This window comes from Columba livia, chromosome 8 (genome assembly GCF_036013475.1).
Source record: "Columba livia isolate bColLiv1 breed racing homer chromosome 8, bColLiv1.pat.W.v2, whole genome shotgun sequence".
NCBI classification, from domain to species: domain Eukaryota; kingdom Metazoa; phylum Chordata; class Aves; order Columbiformes; family Columbidae; genus Columba; species Columba livia.
The window spans coordinates 5,453,521-5,469,222 of NC_088609.1; the positions used below are offsets into that span (position 1 = coordinate 5,453,521).

The 15,702-nt window shown below is 57.8% G+C and overlaps 2 protein-coding genes across 3 annotated transcripts; both read right to left on the bottom strand.

Annotated features, from left to right (window-relative positions):
- Positions 1-3,286: 3,286 nt before the first annotated feature.
- Positions 3,287-8,817, bottom strand: CDC20 (cell division cycle 20). Its single transcript, XM_065071675.1, has 11 exons — positions 8,664-8,817; positions 8,187-8,389; positions 7,539-7,684; positions 6,682-6,778; positions 6,026-6,154; positions 5,440-5,636; positions 4,986-5,080; positions 4,426-4,657; positions 4,180-4,305; positions 3,899-4,016; positions 3,287-3,556 (listed from the first exon to the last, which is right to left on the bottom strand). The coding sequence occupies exons 2-11, from the start codon at positions 8,383-8,385 to the stop codon at positions 3,378-3,380; spliced, it is 1,518 nt and encodes a 505-aa protein (XP_064927747.1). The 5' UTR covers positions 8,386-8,389; positions 8,664-8,817; the 3' UTR covers positions 3,287-3,377.
- A 183-nt stretch (positions 8,818-9,000) lies between these two features.
- MPL (MPL proto-oncogene, thrombopoietin receptor) lies at positions 9,001-15,509 on the bottom strand. Of its 2 annotated transcripts, none has more exons than XM_065071672.1 (12): positions 14,564-15,509; positions 12,321-12,453; positions 11,836-12,011; positions 11,362-11,627; positions 11,129-11,285; positions 10,837-10,966; positions 10,358-10,530; positions 10,112-10,254; positions 9,796-9,955; positions 9,529-9,616; positions 9,322-9,409; positions 9,001-9,232 (listed from the first exon to the last, which is right to left on the bottom strand). In XM_065071672.1, the coding sequence occupies exons 1-12, from the start codon at positions 14,805-14,807 to the stop codon at positions 9,041-9,043; spliced, it is 1,950 nt and encodes a 649-aa protein (XP_064927744.1). In that variant the 5' UTR covers positions 14,808-15,509; the 3' UTR covers positions 9,001-9,040. The 2 variants fall into 2 exon arrangements, with proteins under 2 accessions (XP_064927744.1, XP_064927745.1); XM_065071673.1 differs by having other exon boundaries at positions 9,529-9,641; positions 9,728-9,955.
- Positions 15,510-15,702: the final 193 nt, after the last annotated feature.

The following is a 15,702-nucleotide window of genomic DNA, read 5'->3' on the forward strand; positions in this document are numbered from 1 at the left end:
TGGGAAGAGAGACCCGGGAAACCCAGGTAACGATGAAACAGTAGTCTGTTGCTTTTGACATTGGCTGAAGCCAAAGCTGCTGCCATCTGTGAATGCCCCTGCAGCATGGATCTGTGCAGAATGTAGCTCTGGCTGGCCAGAGGGTGGCTTATATTGCTGCTGCCATGCTCTTGCTGCAGAAGCGCAGTGGGCTTGGCTGAGCTGTCTCTGCTGCCTGAGACAGTCTGGCTTAAGTGCTGCCAGGGTGCAGTGCTGCCTTCCCCATCACCTGGTGACTGGGCCCTGAGCAGAGAGGCCAGCCCAGGTGCTGACTCAGGGCTGGGCTGTTTGTGGTGGGGAGGAGGAGTGTGTCAGACCAGCAGGTCTCCAGAAGCTGAGTTTCACTGTAGGTTTGGTTGGGGTGTGGGAGGGCTTCGGTGGATGTCCAGCTAAAGCCCTAGAATGGGGTTTGGTGTGAGGGAAAGCTCTGCTGACCCTGCCCAGGCTGCTGTGCACCTTAATGCTGGGCTATGACATGCAGGAGAATCTCCTCAAGTGACCTGAACTGGTGTGACCAATCTGCCAAAGTGCATGTGGGCATCACCCTATTTTACAGGGCCCAGTGCCCTTCTACATATGAAGCCTTAAAATGGGACCTGACTGCTTCTCCCAGTTGCTGCTTCTCTGGAGACAAGGATGGGCAGGAGACCTTGTTCTGCTCCTAGCTGAAGTGGTATATAATGTTAGTTCAGTGCTCAGAAGTCACCACTGTAGGTGACAGTCCAGCTTTTCATGCCTTGCCTCCTTCTCTCCACCCAGCTGGCTCTTGATAAAGACAGGAGTCTTTTTGCTTTTGCCCAAAATAGTAACAATACTTCAACTACTTCTGCTTAGCATTTTAAAATGGGCTGTTCCCTGCATGTGCTCTGCTCTCCCTTCCTCCAATTGTTCCTGTTAGCTGTGATCTTTCCATGGACTGGTAATTTATACACTGTCATGGTCTGTACTGAATTCACACCGTATATGGCAGGGTTTCCCGGGCCTGCTGGATCAGCGCCCTGCTCCTTGCTCTGCTCCTCCTTGCTCCAGGACAGTAGGACCAATGTGGGGCCAAAGGAAGACACTGCAATACCATCACCTTCTAGTAACACTCAGAGGACTCCAAGGGGTGTGTAATGCACAGCTTCTGGGGGTGGGTATGTGCTAAGGAGAGAGACAAGACAGGCTCTGTCAGAGAAAGATAAACTGCTATTAATGGGAGTGAACAAACTCCACCAGCTGTCAGGCAAATCCTTCCTTCCAGGGTCAAGAACCACTGGAAGACTTAATCTGCTGTGGGGCCACAGGGCAAGTCTGTGCTAACTTGAACTGTAGGGGTGCGTGGGAGGGTTCCTACAACAGCACCACAGCTCTGGGAAAGCATGTAACCTTGTCTATGGGTTCCTGCCCCATTGGATCCAGCTGCTGCACTAGGCTTTGCTTCTGAAGAGAAAGAAGAGCTGCCTCTTCCTTGGACCTCCCCTGCTCTTCTCCCGCTGTCCAAATAGAGATGTAACAACCCTTGTACTGGGCTCAGCTGCTGCAAGCTGTTTTTTTAGAACTCTGCCCCCCCTAGCAACAGTAAGTGGAGGGTGCACACTGGCTGGCCTCAGCACAGCACAAGGTGGTGCCAACACCGCCCACCTTTGAAGGTTCCAGCTGGCTTAAAGCTCAGGAGGCAGAGCAGGAGCCTGGTGCCAGGTACAGTGTGGTACTGTGTGTGCTTAGGGGAAGGTGAAAACAGTTAATAATAATCTACCCTTGGCTAATCACAGGCTGATGGGTGGCACAAGCTTTATTGAGCTGCTTTGCACAGGCCAAGGTGCTAGTCTGCTATGCAGCATCCCTGGCACTCCCAGCTGTACCAGTGCAGCCCCACAGCCTCAGAGCCCACAGCTCCAGCACGCAGGGCAGCTGTGGCTGTCCTGGCTCTTGCTCAGGTAAACACTCAAATATGCTGCCTTCAATTTGCACCAGCATAACTGAGCCTGGAAAAAATAAATACATTTTCCAACTGCTAAGGATTCAAGCTCTGCTAAAGGTCAGTTGACTGCTGGTGCTTGCTTCCCTGCATGCAGCCTCTGCTTGGCACCAGGGCTTCCCCTCAGCAGGAGGGGAGGGCAGCGATCAGGGCTGTGGAGGAATATATGACTAGGGGCTGTGCACTGGCTTAGTGGTGCTTTACAACTCTCCTGCATGATGTCCAGGCTGGCTGCGGCAATGTAAATTAACCTTTTGTTTTGTATCAGGCTTCACACCCTTGCCAGCCCCTTTTTGGCCCTTGGGGCAATTACAGCGGTTGCTGTATTTTTCCAGCCCCTGTCCTTCCTTTTGTTTCCAATAGCATTTGGCTCCTAAATTCTGTACTGAACTCTGCAAAAAGAGCTATTCTGCCCTACTGCACTGCAGAAGCAGGCAGCATTTTCTGCAGCAGAGGCTGCATGAACCAGAAAAAGCTATAATGTCACCTGCATACAGCATGTCAGTCTTAGACTGCCAAGAGGCAGGACAGAGTAGGAGCTGGGGCCACAGACATACTGTCCTCTCAATCCTCCTCACCACAGCTGAAACCAAAGGAGGCAGCAACTGGGCAGAGGGCCCTCCCTTCAGCAGGGACCAGTAGAGACCTGATTGACCGCTCTGAGGAAGCTGAAGCAAGTCAGGGGTACTTCTTCCTAGCCCCAGTGCAGGGCTGGAGCCCTGGGATGGGTCAGTTTTGATGCACTCTGATAGGGATGGAGGGCTAGGAAGTAACCCAGGCTGTAACCCTTTACTCTAAAAGAAACCAAGAGCACAGTCAGTGATAGAGAGGCCCTTTTGTCTTCATGTTCTCTTAGGAGAGCCAGGACACCAGTACCAGTATCCAGCCACAGGCCAGGCTGCTCTCTGGTTCTTGTTTGAGCAAGTTGAGAGGTACAAAGCAAGCTAGGTTTTCCTGACAGAGACATCAGCTCCCTTTGGAGGGGCCTTTCAGGGCTACAGCTTCCCCCTGTGGGGTACAAGTCAGCCACAGCCCCTCCCTTGGAGCTGCTGTGCTTATGTTCAGCATGAAGATGTGGCAGGTGACACACACCTGCCTTAGCTAGAACAAATACAAAAGTACAGCCATCACACAGCATCCTTCTTTTCCTGGGACTTCAGGGCTATGCTGGGCTCAGGCTGACTGCAAAATATCCCTGAAGAACAGGAGCTCTACCACTTACCCACATCTCAAACCTTAGGGAAGGAGGGCTTAGTTCCGTAAGCCATGGCCTTCCATCAGACTCCATAAAAAGGCAAATTAAATCAGTTTATTAACATTTAAAATACTGTACAGTGTGTGAGCCAAATTCCCACGCTCCCCAAAAAGCCCTGTGCACTTATCGGATGCCCTGGTGAATGATGCTGCTTTTAGCACTGTTTGCCTTCTCTTTCTCCTTCTTCTTTATGGGGTCCATCTCAAAACAGCGCCAGAGCCGCAGCGTTTCGTCAGCAGCTGCTGAGGCCACGGTTGCACCATCAGGGCTCATAGTCAGGTTCAAAACTCTGGCAGTGTGACCTGAGGAGGAGGGCGTGCAGTCAGGGCTGGGCTCATCACCATATGCCCTGGTCCCATCACAATGGTCAAAGTTTGCTCCCATATGCCCAGTGAGCTCCACCAGTATGCATAGCTGCCCCACAGCATGCTGCAGCAGCAGGAATTCACACCCTAGGCATGCATTTGAAGCAGCCCTGTTTCTTCAGCAGCCCACAGAAGTGCCTCCCTGTAGCAGCATGGCCCTGCACATCACTCTGCATCAGTAATGCTCAAAGCTAGACCACCAGTCTGCATAAACTAAGGATTACATCCACCTTCAGCTTCTAGCAGCCTTCCATTTCCCAGGCAAAGGGCCCAGCTTACCTCGCAGCTCAGTGACCTTGGCCATAGTTGGATACTTCCATATCACCAGCTGATTCTGTGCAAAGCCATGGCCTGAGATGAACTCCCTGTAGTTACTTGACCAGAGGATAGAACATACCTGTCAAGAGACAGTAACACAGGTAAGACAAGCTGCTTGTGCTGATGCTCACCACATAGAGATCAGCAGGGTCCCCTCCTTTCCCATGCCTCTAGGCCTCAGGAGCTCTGAATAGGTGACCTGCCAGAAAGTGTTTGTCACCGAGATGATGTTCATGTCTCACCTGGGAACGGGCATCAACAGCACTGAGGCAGGTGCCAGAACACACATTCCAGATGCGGATATGTCTGTCACTAGTCCCACCTCCGGTGGCTAGAACATTCGACTGCCACGGACACCACGCCACAGCCTGAGAGAAAAGGGTTAATTTTAAGACATGCAAGGGGCAACCTGTACATGGCCAGTGCTGTGTGTCTGCCTTGCACACAGCCACGTGCTCACACCTCACCCACAGCAGCTCTGCACTCACCTTGACAGCACCCTGGTGCTGAGTGAATGTCTGTATAGGAGCAAAGTCTCCACTGTCCCCCTGAGTACATGGCCAGATGTTCACCAAGTTGTCATTGCCACCACTGGCCAGGTAACGGCCATCTAGAGACCACTTGAGTCCGCACACCTCCTGCGTGTGGCCAGCAAGTGTGGCCACGTGATGCTCAGCCACTCTGACATCGTGGTGGTGGATATGGCCTGTCCGTGCCCCACTGCAGAGAGAAGGCTTGCAGGGTCAGGCTGATGCATATTTTCACCAAAATCCATGTTTATGCTGTTGCAAGACTGCCATATCTGCTACTGGGTTTTCAGCCAGTGTTACCTGCATCACTGGCCTGATGGTGTGAGTGAAGCAGCCACAGAAACTCTTCACAAAGGCAAAAGAGAGGCTTTCTCCCCGTAGTCCCAACAGAACAGGTTAAGTGATAACCACGAGCCAGGACAGAAAGTCTTCCCTGCCATCCTTAACCCACACCACTCACAGATCCAGGACAGGAATCTGCAGCAGCCAGACACTGCCCTTCACCCACCCCCCCTTACCTGGAGAGGATGTAGCTGTTCCAGCTGAGGGAGCCCACACGGGAAGAATGGCTGGTCATATTTCGAAGACGTTTCTGCTGCTGTATGTCCCATAGCTAGAGAGGCAGAGCAATAAGTTCTCCAGAGGATGAGGAAACCCACCCCTGTTGCTTTGCCCTAGGGAACCTCACTGCACAGTCTCCACCATTGAACCTTGTCAGTATGGGAGCAGAGATCCATTTGTATCTCATGCTACTGGACAAAAGATAACTCCAGATGTCAGCCCCAAAACCAAACTCTGCCTTGTTGCTGCAGTTGGTCACTGGCCGTGCCTGGATGTGGACATTTCCACCCCACACCAGTCAAGACAAGTCAGAGTGCATCGCATCCTCCTTGTGCTAGCCAAGCCTTTGTCCCAGGCCCCACAGCTCCAGCAATCTCTAGACAACACCTGTAGTTTTACTCCCGCACTCACCTGGACCTCAGCATTACTTGTGCCAACAGCAAGGTAGTTTCCTTCTTTAATCCATGACACAGAAGAAACATAATCATCTGAATGCTCCATCTGCAGCAGCTGGATAATCTCCCCAGTAGTGTGATTCCACAGATAGACAGAGCCATCCAGAGCCACTGCCAGGAAGTTCTGAGAGCTCCAGTCAATGAGATTCAGATCTACAATTTGGAAGAGGAAGACAGGTCACACTGTGCTTACTTGGAGAGCCATGCCCCTTCACCAGTGCCAATGCCAGGCCTTCCACCTGCACCAAGTGTGCGCACACACACATGCAGCTAAGGGGAAGCCTTCTGGGTGTCGCCATGTCCAGCTAGTGGGGTCAGGTAGCCCTGATCAAAGTCACCTATGTGGACACAGGGTGTCCAGAGGAGAGCTCCTCCTAGGCTACACAGAGACACTCCAGAAGTGGCCTGTGCCACTGATACTAAAAACAGACACTGAAGCAGCCCAGTTAGAGCTCTAGTTCCTTGGACCACACTGTCCTAGGAACTGCACCCCAGTGCAGAATTATCTCAGTGCCCAGCACTCAACTTTGCAGCCTACTTACAATAGTCATTGCGGATCTCTGGTGCATCCAGGATTCTGTCCGGTATTGAGGGAATGTATCTGCTATTCTTCCTGCTGGATCCAGGTGTTGTTTTCTGACTGTAGAGCACTTTCAGGTTATTCTGATAGCCTGTGTGCAGAGAAACAGACTTGTTAACCTGAGTTACTATTTTCTCCCAGCTGAGCGCTGCTCACCCAACTAGAAATCCCTTCCAGTGAAAATGAAGTCCTGAGAGAAGAAGCAGCATGCAGAAATCACTGGCAGTATTAACTGCTGAACCAGGCTGAGCTCCGGTTCCCTAATTCACAGGAACAAGTTTAACCGACAAGCACTTGGTTTTCTGTATCCCATTATGTTTAGCGACGGTTAAGCTACAAGGCGCACAGCAGAGACTTTGAAGCTTTTGCAGCCATCAGGAAGGTTTGTCACCTGTAGCACCAGTCAGCAACTGGCAGTCATTTCAGCTCTCGTAAATGAATTCACTGTAGCTGTTATACAGCCCCTCAACCTCAAGAAACGTAAGGAGGGAAACTCCAGTGTGCACAGGAGCTCTGAGAAACCAGTTAATCTCTCCAATGTCTATACACAGGGCCTCAGCATTGCTGTTCTCCAGCCCAGATCTCTCCGAGTCAACTCACGCAGACCCTGTATCGTACCTTCCGGAGCATTCTGTGGCTTTCCACTGAGGCGGAGGATCTTTGCCTCTTCTATATCAAAGCCATTCAGATTCACTGCCCAGGCTTTCTGTTGTTCCTGCAGAGACAAACCACCATCACTGAGATGCACTCGAAACAAAGCCCATGTTGCACTTCAAACCACAGCTGGCAGGGCATACACTTAAGTCCCCTTTTCCCAGAATCAGGAGGTGCACAGCTGGGCTGTGGGGGTCAGCTACAGACAGGCAGCTCAAAGTAGTTTTCCCTCAGACATTGGGACACTGTCCTGCTCACTTTTTCATACAGAAGAGTGGCAAGTTCAATGTCTCATTGTCAGTGGGGAAAGCCACAGTGGACCAAATGCCTTGTAAACAGATTTCATGACACAGTGTACACATTCCAGAACAGCTCCCCATGCAGAAATTGTGCTAGAACAACTAGCACCAGCGGTTTCACTGTGCACAGGCTCACAGCTTTGTGTCTCTGTAGCCTGCTATCTTTTAAAGCCTCAGTAGCCCCAAGTTTAATTTTGCTACCAGAAGTGGCACAGGTTAGAGTGAATGGAAGCAGAGGTGTAAGGCTCTATGCTCTTCCATGTGCTTTGGGAAGGGTCCCTGCAGAGCAGCTACACTAAGGCTCCTGTGTAGCAGATGCATGCTCATTCCATTTGCAGGCTCTACGTCTTCTACCTCATCCCAGGGTCCTGAAGCCCAGAGCTGGAAGCCCTGATGACTGGGGCTGTCAGCCCCGTGCACCCACTTAATAGAACTTACAGTTCGCTTCTCTGTAAAAGGTCAGGAAAAATTAGGTGTTTGGTAGTGATCATTATAGTAACTGTAACTTAGCAACATGCTCACCTTCTTGGTAGGGGACTCCTCAGCAGGGTCATTCTCTTTGGTTAGGAGGAAGTTTGCCATCTCCATCTGCATAGTGCTGCGGTTGGGAATGTAGCGATCCCCTCCTGCCTTTGTCGGGGTGCTCTGTATTTTGGATCCAGATTTACCTGCATTCACGTGCATGAATATTGTATCACACCTATTGAACAGCTTTCAAGAGACAGCAGACCCAGTACTTTTCCACATCACACCTGCCAGACAATCAGGACTTAGAGAGCTCATGCCATTCAAGTCACAACTAAGTCTTACTTCTTAGTGTAAGGACACTAAGCCCTGGTTAGTGACTGCCAGAAGACAATTCTTTGGGTCTAGTGCAGCAACTTCAGGGTTCACAAATAAGGGGAAGATACAAAAATACTGTTACAGTATGTAAAACGATCAGCAGACAGTTCCATCCACACTTGTCCCAACATACAGATATGCCAGCAAGGCTCAGCAGTTCACCCAGTGCACAGTGCTTGTGCTGGGGTGGGTGACTCCCAGGAGCCGGGCAGTGTAGCCCACCCCCACCGGCAGGAAGGGCACGGAGCCCTCAGCCCCACGGCTGCCGCACGCAGCCCAGGTGGCCCTCTTCCCTCCCAACCTCCGCCGCTGGTCGCCGCCGCTCACCGGGTGTCCTGGACGGCGTCTTGCTGGAGCTGTGGGAGCGGTTTGCCGGCTTCATGGGCGACACGCCGGCGGCGGGGCTGGGCCCGGGGCCGCCACTCTCCTTGGCCTTGCGCTGCCACCGCGCGGGCGGCGCGTTGGGGATCGGCGTGTCCAGCTTCAGCAGCCCATGCAGGTCCGCCTCGAACACGAACTGCGCCATGGCGCTGCGGGCGGGCGGCGTCAGCGGGACCCTGTGCAGAGCCCCAGGCGGGCTGCAGCCCCCTCCGGCGGGGCTCAGGGCCCTCTGCTGCTACAGGACACCCCCGCCCCAGGCCGCTCCGCAGGGGCCCGTGCACACCAACCTCCCGCCCGCCCGCCCCTCAAGGGTCCACTTCGCCTCAGGGTGTGCCCCCCACACTGCCGACCCCTTCCTAGGTCCCCCCTCGGACCCCCACCACAGGGTGCGGACCCCCGGCGGCCGCGCCGCGCCACCCTCACCTCCGTTCCGCGGTTAGCACTCGCGCAGCTCCCCCTCGGCGGCAGCATTTAAACCCCGCGCGGCCGCTCCCCCCATTGGCTGCTTCAAACCCAACCGTCGCTCGCTGCCATGGCGACCAAGGCGCACCGCGTCGCAATTGGCTGGGCCGCGAGGCGAGGCAGCTCCCCGTGCCGCGGCGGGTGGGTAGCGGGGACGGGACGGGACGGGACGGGACGGGACGGGACGGGACGGGACGGGACGGGACGGGACGGGGCGGGGCGGGACGGGGCGGGGCGGGGGTAGCGACGCTCGGTTTCCCGGGGGGCCGTGGCGCCGCGAAGGAGAGAGGAGACCCGGTGGTTGCGCGTCTCGTTTATGTCGGGGCGGGGAGCACGGGTCAGGGCGGCCCGCGCGGCTCCCAGCCGCTCATGAGCAGGTAGGACTGGTTGGCGATGTCGGTGCTGGGCAGCCGGCCAGCAGCGGGCTCCGGCAGCGGCGGCGCGGCCGCTCCCCCGCGCGGGCCGGGCAGCACCTCCAGCAGGCAGGGCAGGACGGCCTCCTCCGGCGGCTGCTTGTAGAAGGCGCTGGCCTGGGGGGACACAGAGGAGGCGCGGTGGGGGCTGCATTCGAGCTGCCCCGGGGGTCTCAGCCGCCGCGGGCGCTGCCCCGGCCCCTCACCTGGCCGTGCTTGCCGCTCTCGTGGAGGAAGCTGCCCAATGCGCGGTGCAGGTCGGGGACGGGGGGCCAGAGCTTCTGCTTCATGTTGCTGGATGCGGGGAAGGCAGCGTCCAAGGCAAACCCCAGGCTGGGTGCCCTGGCTGCCCCGGGCAGGGTGCCCAGGCCTGGTGCTGGACCCCCCACACCTGCCCCAGAAACAGCCCTTACCTGTACAGGGAGGGGAAGGTGCACCGCAGCCCCAGGAGCACTCCTGTGAAGAGCAGCGGCACCACCGTAACACTCGGGATGATCCAGCCTGCATCGGAGGAGAGATGCTGGGACTGTAGCCCTTCCCAGACCTGCCACTACGGAGCCCTTCACAGCCCTGTCACCCTCTGCTTAGTGCTCCCAATCCTATTTCCAGCACTCCCAGGCTCCTGCCCTCGGCTGTGTTGCTCCTGTGGCAGCAGCCATCGCTCCTGTCCCGTCCCTTACCTGCATCGGCCATGGCATCAACAATGACAGGTTTGGACCAGGCGCTCCAGCTGCCCTGGTACCATGGCCCACTGGGCTGAGCCCGCACCTGGGCATGGTAGCGGACACCTGGCCGTACGTCCAGGACTTCTTTCCTGGCTGCCTGCGGGACCTGCAGGACCTGTGGGGCAGAGCTGAGCTGGAGATGACGGATGTTGTGGGGTAGTCAAGTGCCAGCACTGGGGTGAGGGTCTGTCCTGCCTGACCCCAGCCGGGCCATGTGCCGGAGGCAGAGGTGGGCAGGGCTGCTTGGGGGACCTCAGGCCGTGCCTTTTACCTTCCAGTCATGGCTGTTCTCCACAGCATAGCGAACCTGGTAGTCCAGCTGCTCTGCCAGTGCCTCCAGGGGTGGCAGCCACTGCAGGCTCAGCTGGCCCTGCGACACTGTCGCCTGCACGAACTGTGGGGCATCTGTGAGCACTGTCAGTGACAGGGATGTGTTGCTGCCATGGTATGAGACATGGGATGCTACATCCCCTGTCATCCAGGCAAGGGCAGGGGCCCCAGTGGTGTTGGGACTCACCGGCCTGGTGCAGCCAGAAGGGCTCCTTAAAGTAGCTGAGCGTGGGTGATGTGTGGGGCCGGGTGACATTCACCAGGATGGAGATGGCACTGCCAGCCCTGGGCTGGAAGGTGCAGGTGTGGGTTCCCTCTGCCCCCACACTCACCTCCTTGCACTGGTGCCATGCGTCTTCCCTGCATGAGGAGCGAGGAGCCAGTCGGTCCCAATGCGGTGGCTCCATTCCCCACACCTGCTGCTGGGGCCACCCTGTCCCTGCAGCCAGTGCTGCCTCACTCCTCCTGCACTTTCCCAGGACAGGCAGTGCTGCCTGTAGTTGGAGGGGCTGTTTGGACAGGAGTGACGGTGAGGAGGTGCAGGGTCGATGGTGGTAGGTCAGGGCATGGCTGGGTGGCACAGTGTGGGATGTGGGACACTAAGCAGGGCTGGGGATGTCCCTGGGATGCACTGCCTGAACTCCACATCCCCACCATGTCCCTTACCTTGTGCTGGGCCTGCTTGGAGGTGGCCGGTAGAAGAGCTGGTGGGAGCCGTGGGGCTCTGCAGGGTCCCAGCTCCACTCACAGCGCATGTGCCGCAGGTCAGGGGTGTTGCAGCTCAGCCCGATGTCTCCTGGGCAGGTGAGAGCCGGGGGCAGGGAATGCTTCCCCCTGGCCCTTCAAAACCTGGGTGCTGCACCTTGCCTGCCCCAGGACCCCCACCACTCACAGCCCCAAGTGTGGGTGCCTCCCCACTGTGCCTGCCAGCACCCCAGTGGTGGAGATGGCCACTCACCGGAGGAGTGGGGTGTCTCTGCAGCCACTGCCTGTGACCAGGGCCCCCAGACGCCATCCATGGAGGTGCCGTCGGGCTTGCTGCGCACTTGGATGTGGTACCTCACCCCTGGCCATAGGTCCCGGAGGACCACCCAGGTGTTGGCCTGGACCAGCCCCTGCAGAAGAGGGGCCAGTCTGAGGAGTGGCTGTGGGTCCCAAATTCCCCTGCCCATCCCTGGCCCCTCTATGTACCTGACCCGCTCCCGGGGAGGCTGCAGCTGCCCCAGTCATGGGTGTGTGGGTGCTGATGGCTGGATGGGTGGAGGAGTCCCCAGGGTGCTGCCCACCGGCGTCCAATGCGGCACTGCAGGGCATCTCTGCGGAGCTGGCAGGGTAGCACTGCACCTCGTAGAGGAAGAAGTTCGGGTAGTCGGCGAGTGGCGGCTGCCACGACACGTAGAGCTGCCCCGCGGCCCCGGCCCAGCGGGCCGTGATGTTTGCTGGGGGGGCAATGAGACCTGTGGGGAACACGCCAGGGTGTTTGCCCTCCTGCAGCAGCTCCTGTCTGGGCACTGCCTGGCCCTGCCAGGGCACACCTGCAGGTTGCCCCCAGGGATGTCTCCGTGCAGGGTGCTGCCAGCCACCGGGGTGGGCAGAAGGATAGGGGACCCATATTTGGGGACCGTCCTGCTGTCACTGGAGTATTGCCTGGTGAGAGGGACTCACCCACCGCATCCACACTGAGCTCCCGCCAGTACTTGGTCTGGTTGGTGGTGGCATCCAGGACACGGAGGTGGAGCTGGGTGAAGAGCCGCACATCCTGTCTGGGGAAGACACAGACGTGCCGCGTCCTGCCGGTCCCATGGTGCCACGTGGAGACTGTGCACGCTGTGGGCACACCCCTGAGGAACGGAGAGGGGGGTCCTGCAGCACCCTATGCCTCCTGCCCAGAGCCAGGGTGGAGGAGAGGGGACCGGGGGCACAGCACCAAGACCTCACTGCAGGGCACCATCCCCATGGGACTGAGGGACAGCCAAGGTCCCAGCCCTGCCACAGGGTGTGCGGTGGCTGCTGTGTATCTCCCATGGGCTCTCCACTATCTCTTCTTGCAGCTGGGAGCCACTGGGATGGCATGGAGAGCTGCAGCACCCTGACCCTGCTGCTTCATGTGGGCAAGGGGGAAGCTGGGCTGTGTCTCCACCACCTCCTACCTGCTGTACCAGTAGTAGAAGTGACACATCCCGCTTGCCGCTGCTTCCTTCTCATCCCAGAAGCAAGTGAGATCCTCGAAGGAGCGGGAGAAGCAGAGGATGTCCTCAGGCACCCCTGCCAGCAGCGCAGCATCTGGGAGGAGTTTGGGCATGAAACTGGTCACATACCCCTCCCCATCCCACTTGTGCTGGCTCTCTCGCCCCTGAGGCCAATCTGTGCAGGTGCCTGGGGCAGCGTGGACATGGCCGTGGGCATGGCCATGGCACAGGTGTCCACCAGCTTGGCATGGTGGGGAGGGACATGACACATGTGCTGGCCACTGGCTCGCGCCAGGGTCCTGGCTGGCAGCAGGGCTATCCACTGGCTGGCCCCACTGCTCCCCCCTCTTCATCATGTGGGGTCCTTTGAGACAAACAAACATCCCGAAATAGCCCTGCGGTCGGAGGGGGGCTCAGGGCCCAGCGATCAGAGGGAAGCACCCCTGCTCTGCTCATGCCGGAAGGCACAAGGAAGTGAGATAAGGAGGAGCAGCGCCCCAGGGACAGGGAAAGGGCCTTGGGGCTGATGTGGGGGCATGTGGTCCTGAGCAGGAGGTGATGCTCAAACCCTGGCCCAGGGACTGCTTGGGGAGCTGTGGGCTTCTATGCCCCACTCAGCGAGCTGCCCTCCCAGTCATTGCAGGGATGAACTGGAGCATCACACGCTGCATTGTCAGAGAAGAGTGGACAGCCCCAAAATGCAGCTTTGTGATGCACAGGGGTGGCCTTGCTGCTCCCAGCATTGCTCCAGTACTCCGTTCTCTCCCACTGCCTCTGCACTGGGATCTGCTCCAGCCTTCCTCCTCCTCTTCTTCCTGGGATGTGCCCCTTCCCCAGGCGCTGCTCCCAGCTGCAGGACCCCACAACCAGCCCCCTGCCGGTGCCTGACCCTGTTCCATGTGTTGACTGCATCTGTTCTCTGCTACACACCCCCTGCACTGCCAGTTGTACCCACCCTGGCTGAAGAATAAGGGGCAGTCCCCAAATGTCCTCACCATCTTCTTGGTGTCCCTCTGCTCTTTCCAGTCCCTTCCTTTGCCCTAACTCTCCAGCTCTGTTCCTCCTTTCCCATCCTTTTGTTTCCTTCCTCCCCCAGCCCATGTCCCCTCCCTTCAGACCACAACCCCCCCACCTGCTCTTCCCTTTTTGCACCGTGTTGTCCCCACCCCAGGCCTCATGCCAGCTCTGTGACCCCCCCCCCCAGCTCCTTGCACCAGGGGTTGGGGTGGCCAGGTGCCAGCAGCTCAGTGGCAGAGGGACCCATAGCACCAGTGGGAGGCCACACAGGTGCTGTGGGCTACCAGAGCACCTTTGGTGGGTGCAGGCTGTTTCCTAGGAAGAGCAGCCTCCCGTGCCTGCAGCCCACATCAGCACACTCCGGCAGTGTGCTGCCAAGCTGACAGTGGGCTCGGGGCACAGGGATATCGCAGAGGCTGTGAGCAGGGGGAGGATGAGCCCAGCCTCCACCTTCTGCCCACTGCCCCTGCAGGGGTGACTCAAGATGTGCTCCGGAGGTTGCTGTGGCCAGAGAGCTGGGGTGGGGCTGTAGAAATGAGCAAGAGATTGACAGGCTTTTATCCAGTTAATGCTTTTTATGGTGTTATGTAAAGTGTTAAAAGGGGTGAGGAGGTGCTCAAAGAAAGTCTGGACATGCCAGAAATGGGAGAAAGCCGGGAAGTGGCTCTGCCAGGTGCACTGAGCCAGGCTGGGGCCAGCTACCGGCTGAGACAAAGATGCTCAGCGTGGCAGTAAGATCACGTCAAGGCTGGTGCAGGACCATTGGGATCAGCCTGGCAGTGTCACCACGTTAGCCACAGTGCAGAACCATGCCGTCAGATGTTAGCTTGAATTTTGCTCAGACCCTCATCATCATAACTCCAAAGACTTTTGATGTCTCATGAGCTCCTCTGCTACCTGTGTGGGACTGGGAGCCCCAGGCTGCCGTCCTGAAGGGGTGCTCAGGGGCTGCCAGATCCTGCCTATTGAAAGCAGGGATGTCCCTTTGCTATGGACACCCCAGGGTGTCCCATGGGTGAGAAGGGCTCTCTATCACCCACCCTGAACATCCCCTGCACACCCTTCTGGGACACCCCCTCCCCAGTCCTGTAGGTTTTGGTTGCTGTGGGGTGCTCGCTGCCCATGCCCAGCATTCCAGCTCCTCTCTGGCCCATCCTGCGGGGGAAAAAATGGCCCTAAGGACCTACCTTGGGATGTCACCGGCTCAGGGGCTGACAGCAGGCTGCGCAGGCTGAGCAGGATGGCGGGGAGCACCGAGAGCAGCCAACCCCGGCGCAGGCAGGCTGCCATCCTGCAACCCGTGTGCCGGGGCCGCGCTTGGCCCTTCCCAGCGCCCCAGGAGCTGCTGCAGCTCCTCCGGGTGATACCTTTATCTGGGAAGTGGTGGCTGTGCAGCTCAGGAAGCCTGGCTGGAGGCTCCCCCCACCCCATCGCCGGCACTTCCCCGTGCCCAAAACCACCGTGCTGCGGCCCCTCTGCCGCCAGCAGCAGTGCCAAGAGAGACTGCTCCTGTCAGATAGGCGGCACGTCCTGCCCTTGTGGCTACCGGCATGCTGAGAGGCTGGGGTAGGAGGAAAAACATCCCCTGAGAAACCAGGGAGGCCCCTGTGTGGGGCAGGACAGGGTGCTGGGGGCTGCTGGCACATGGGAACATGGGCATGGGGTTCCATCCCACCCTGTGCCACCCAGCACTGGTGTGTGTTGGGGTCTGCTCTGGTTGTGCTGGTGGGAGAGCTGTGGGCACAGGGGGCATTGGCAGGGCCCACACGGGTGCCAGTGGTGCTGGTGCAGGAGCGGGGCCAGCATGGTGGGGTCTTGCAGACATGTTCAACTTCATGCCAGTCCACCACCGCTGCTCAGCATGGGCAGCCAGAGGGGTGTCCCACCCTGCTGGGGCACAGCTCCATGGTGCGGCACAGGGAGCACCAGCTAGGGCATGAGGAGCCACTCGCACGCCTCTCCCCACCGTGCTGAGTGTGGGTTGGCTTCTCCTTGCCCTGCAGCTGGGGACAGCACTGGGGGTACTGAGGGGAGATGGGAACACCCAGCACCAACTTGTCACAGTCAAATTTTGTCAAACCAGTCCCACTTCCTTCTCTATCCGGCTACTGGGCTACCAGAGCACCCTTGGTTTGAGCACAGCTGCCTCAGACTCTGGCCCATCAGACTCTGGCCGGCAGCAGAGGAGGTGCAGACGTGGTGGTACATGTCAGGCTGCCTGTGAGGGCCAGTCCCCATTACCATTTAACTGAGAACCTCAGCGATGGGGCAGAGAGGCTGGTTACTAATGGCTGCAGTTGACACCAAAGAGCACTGGAGGCAAGAA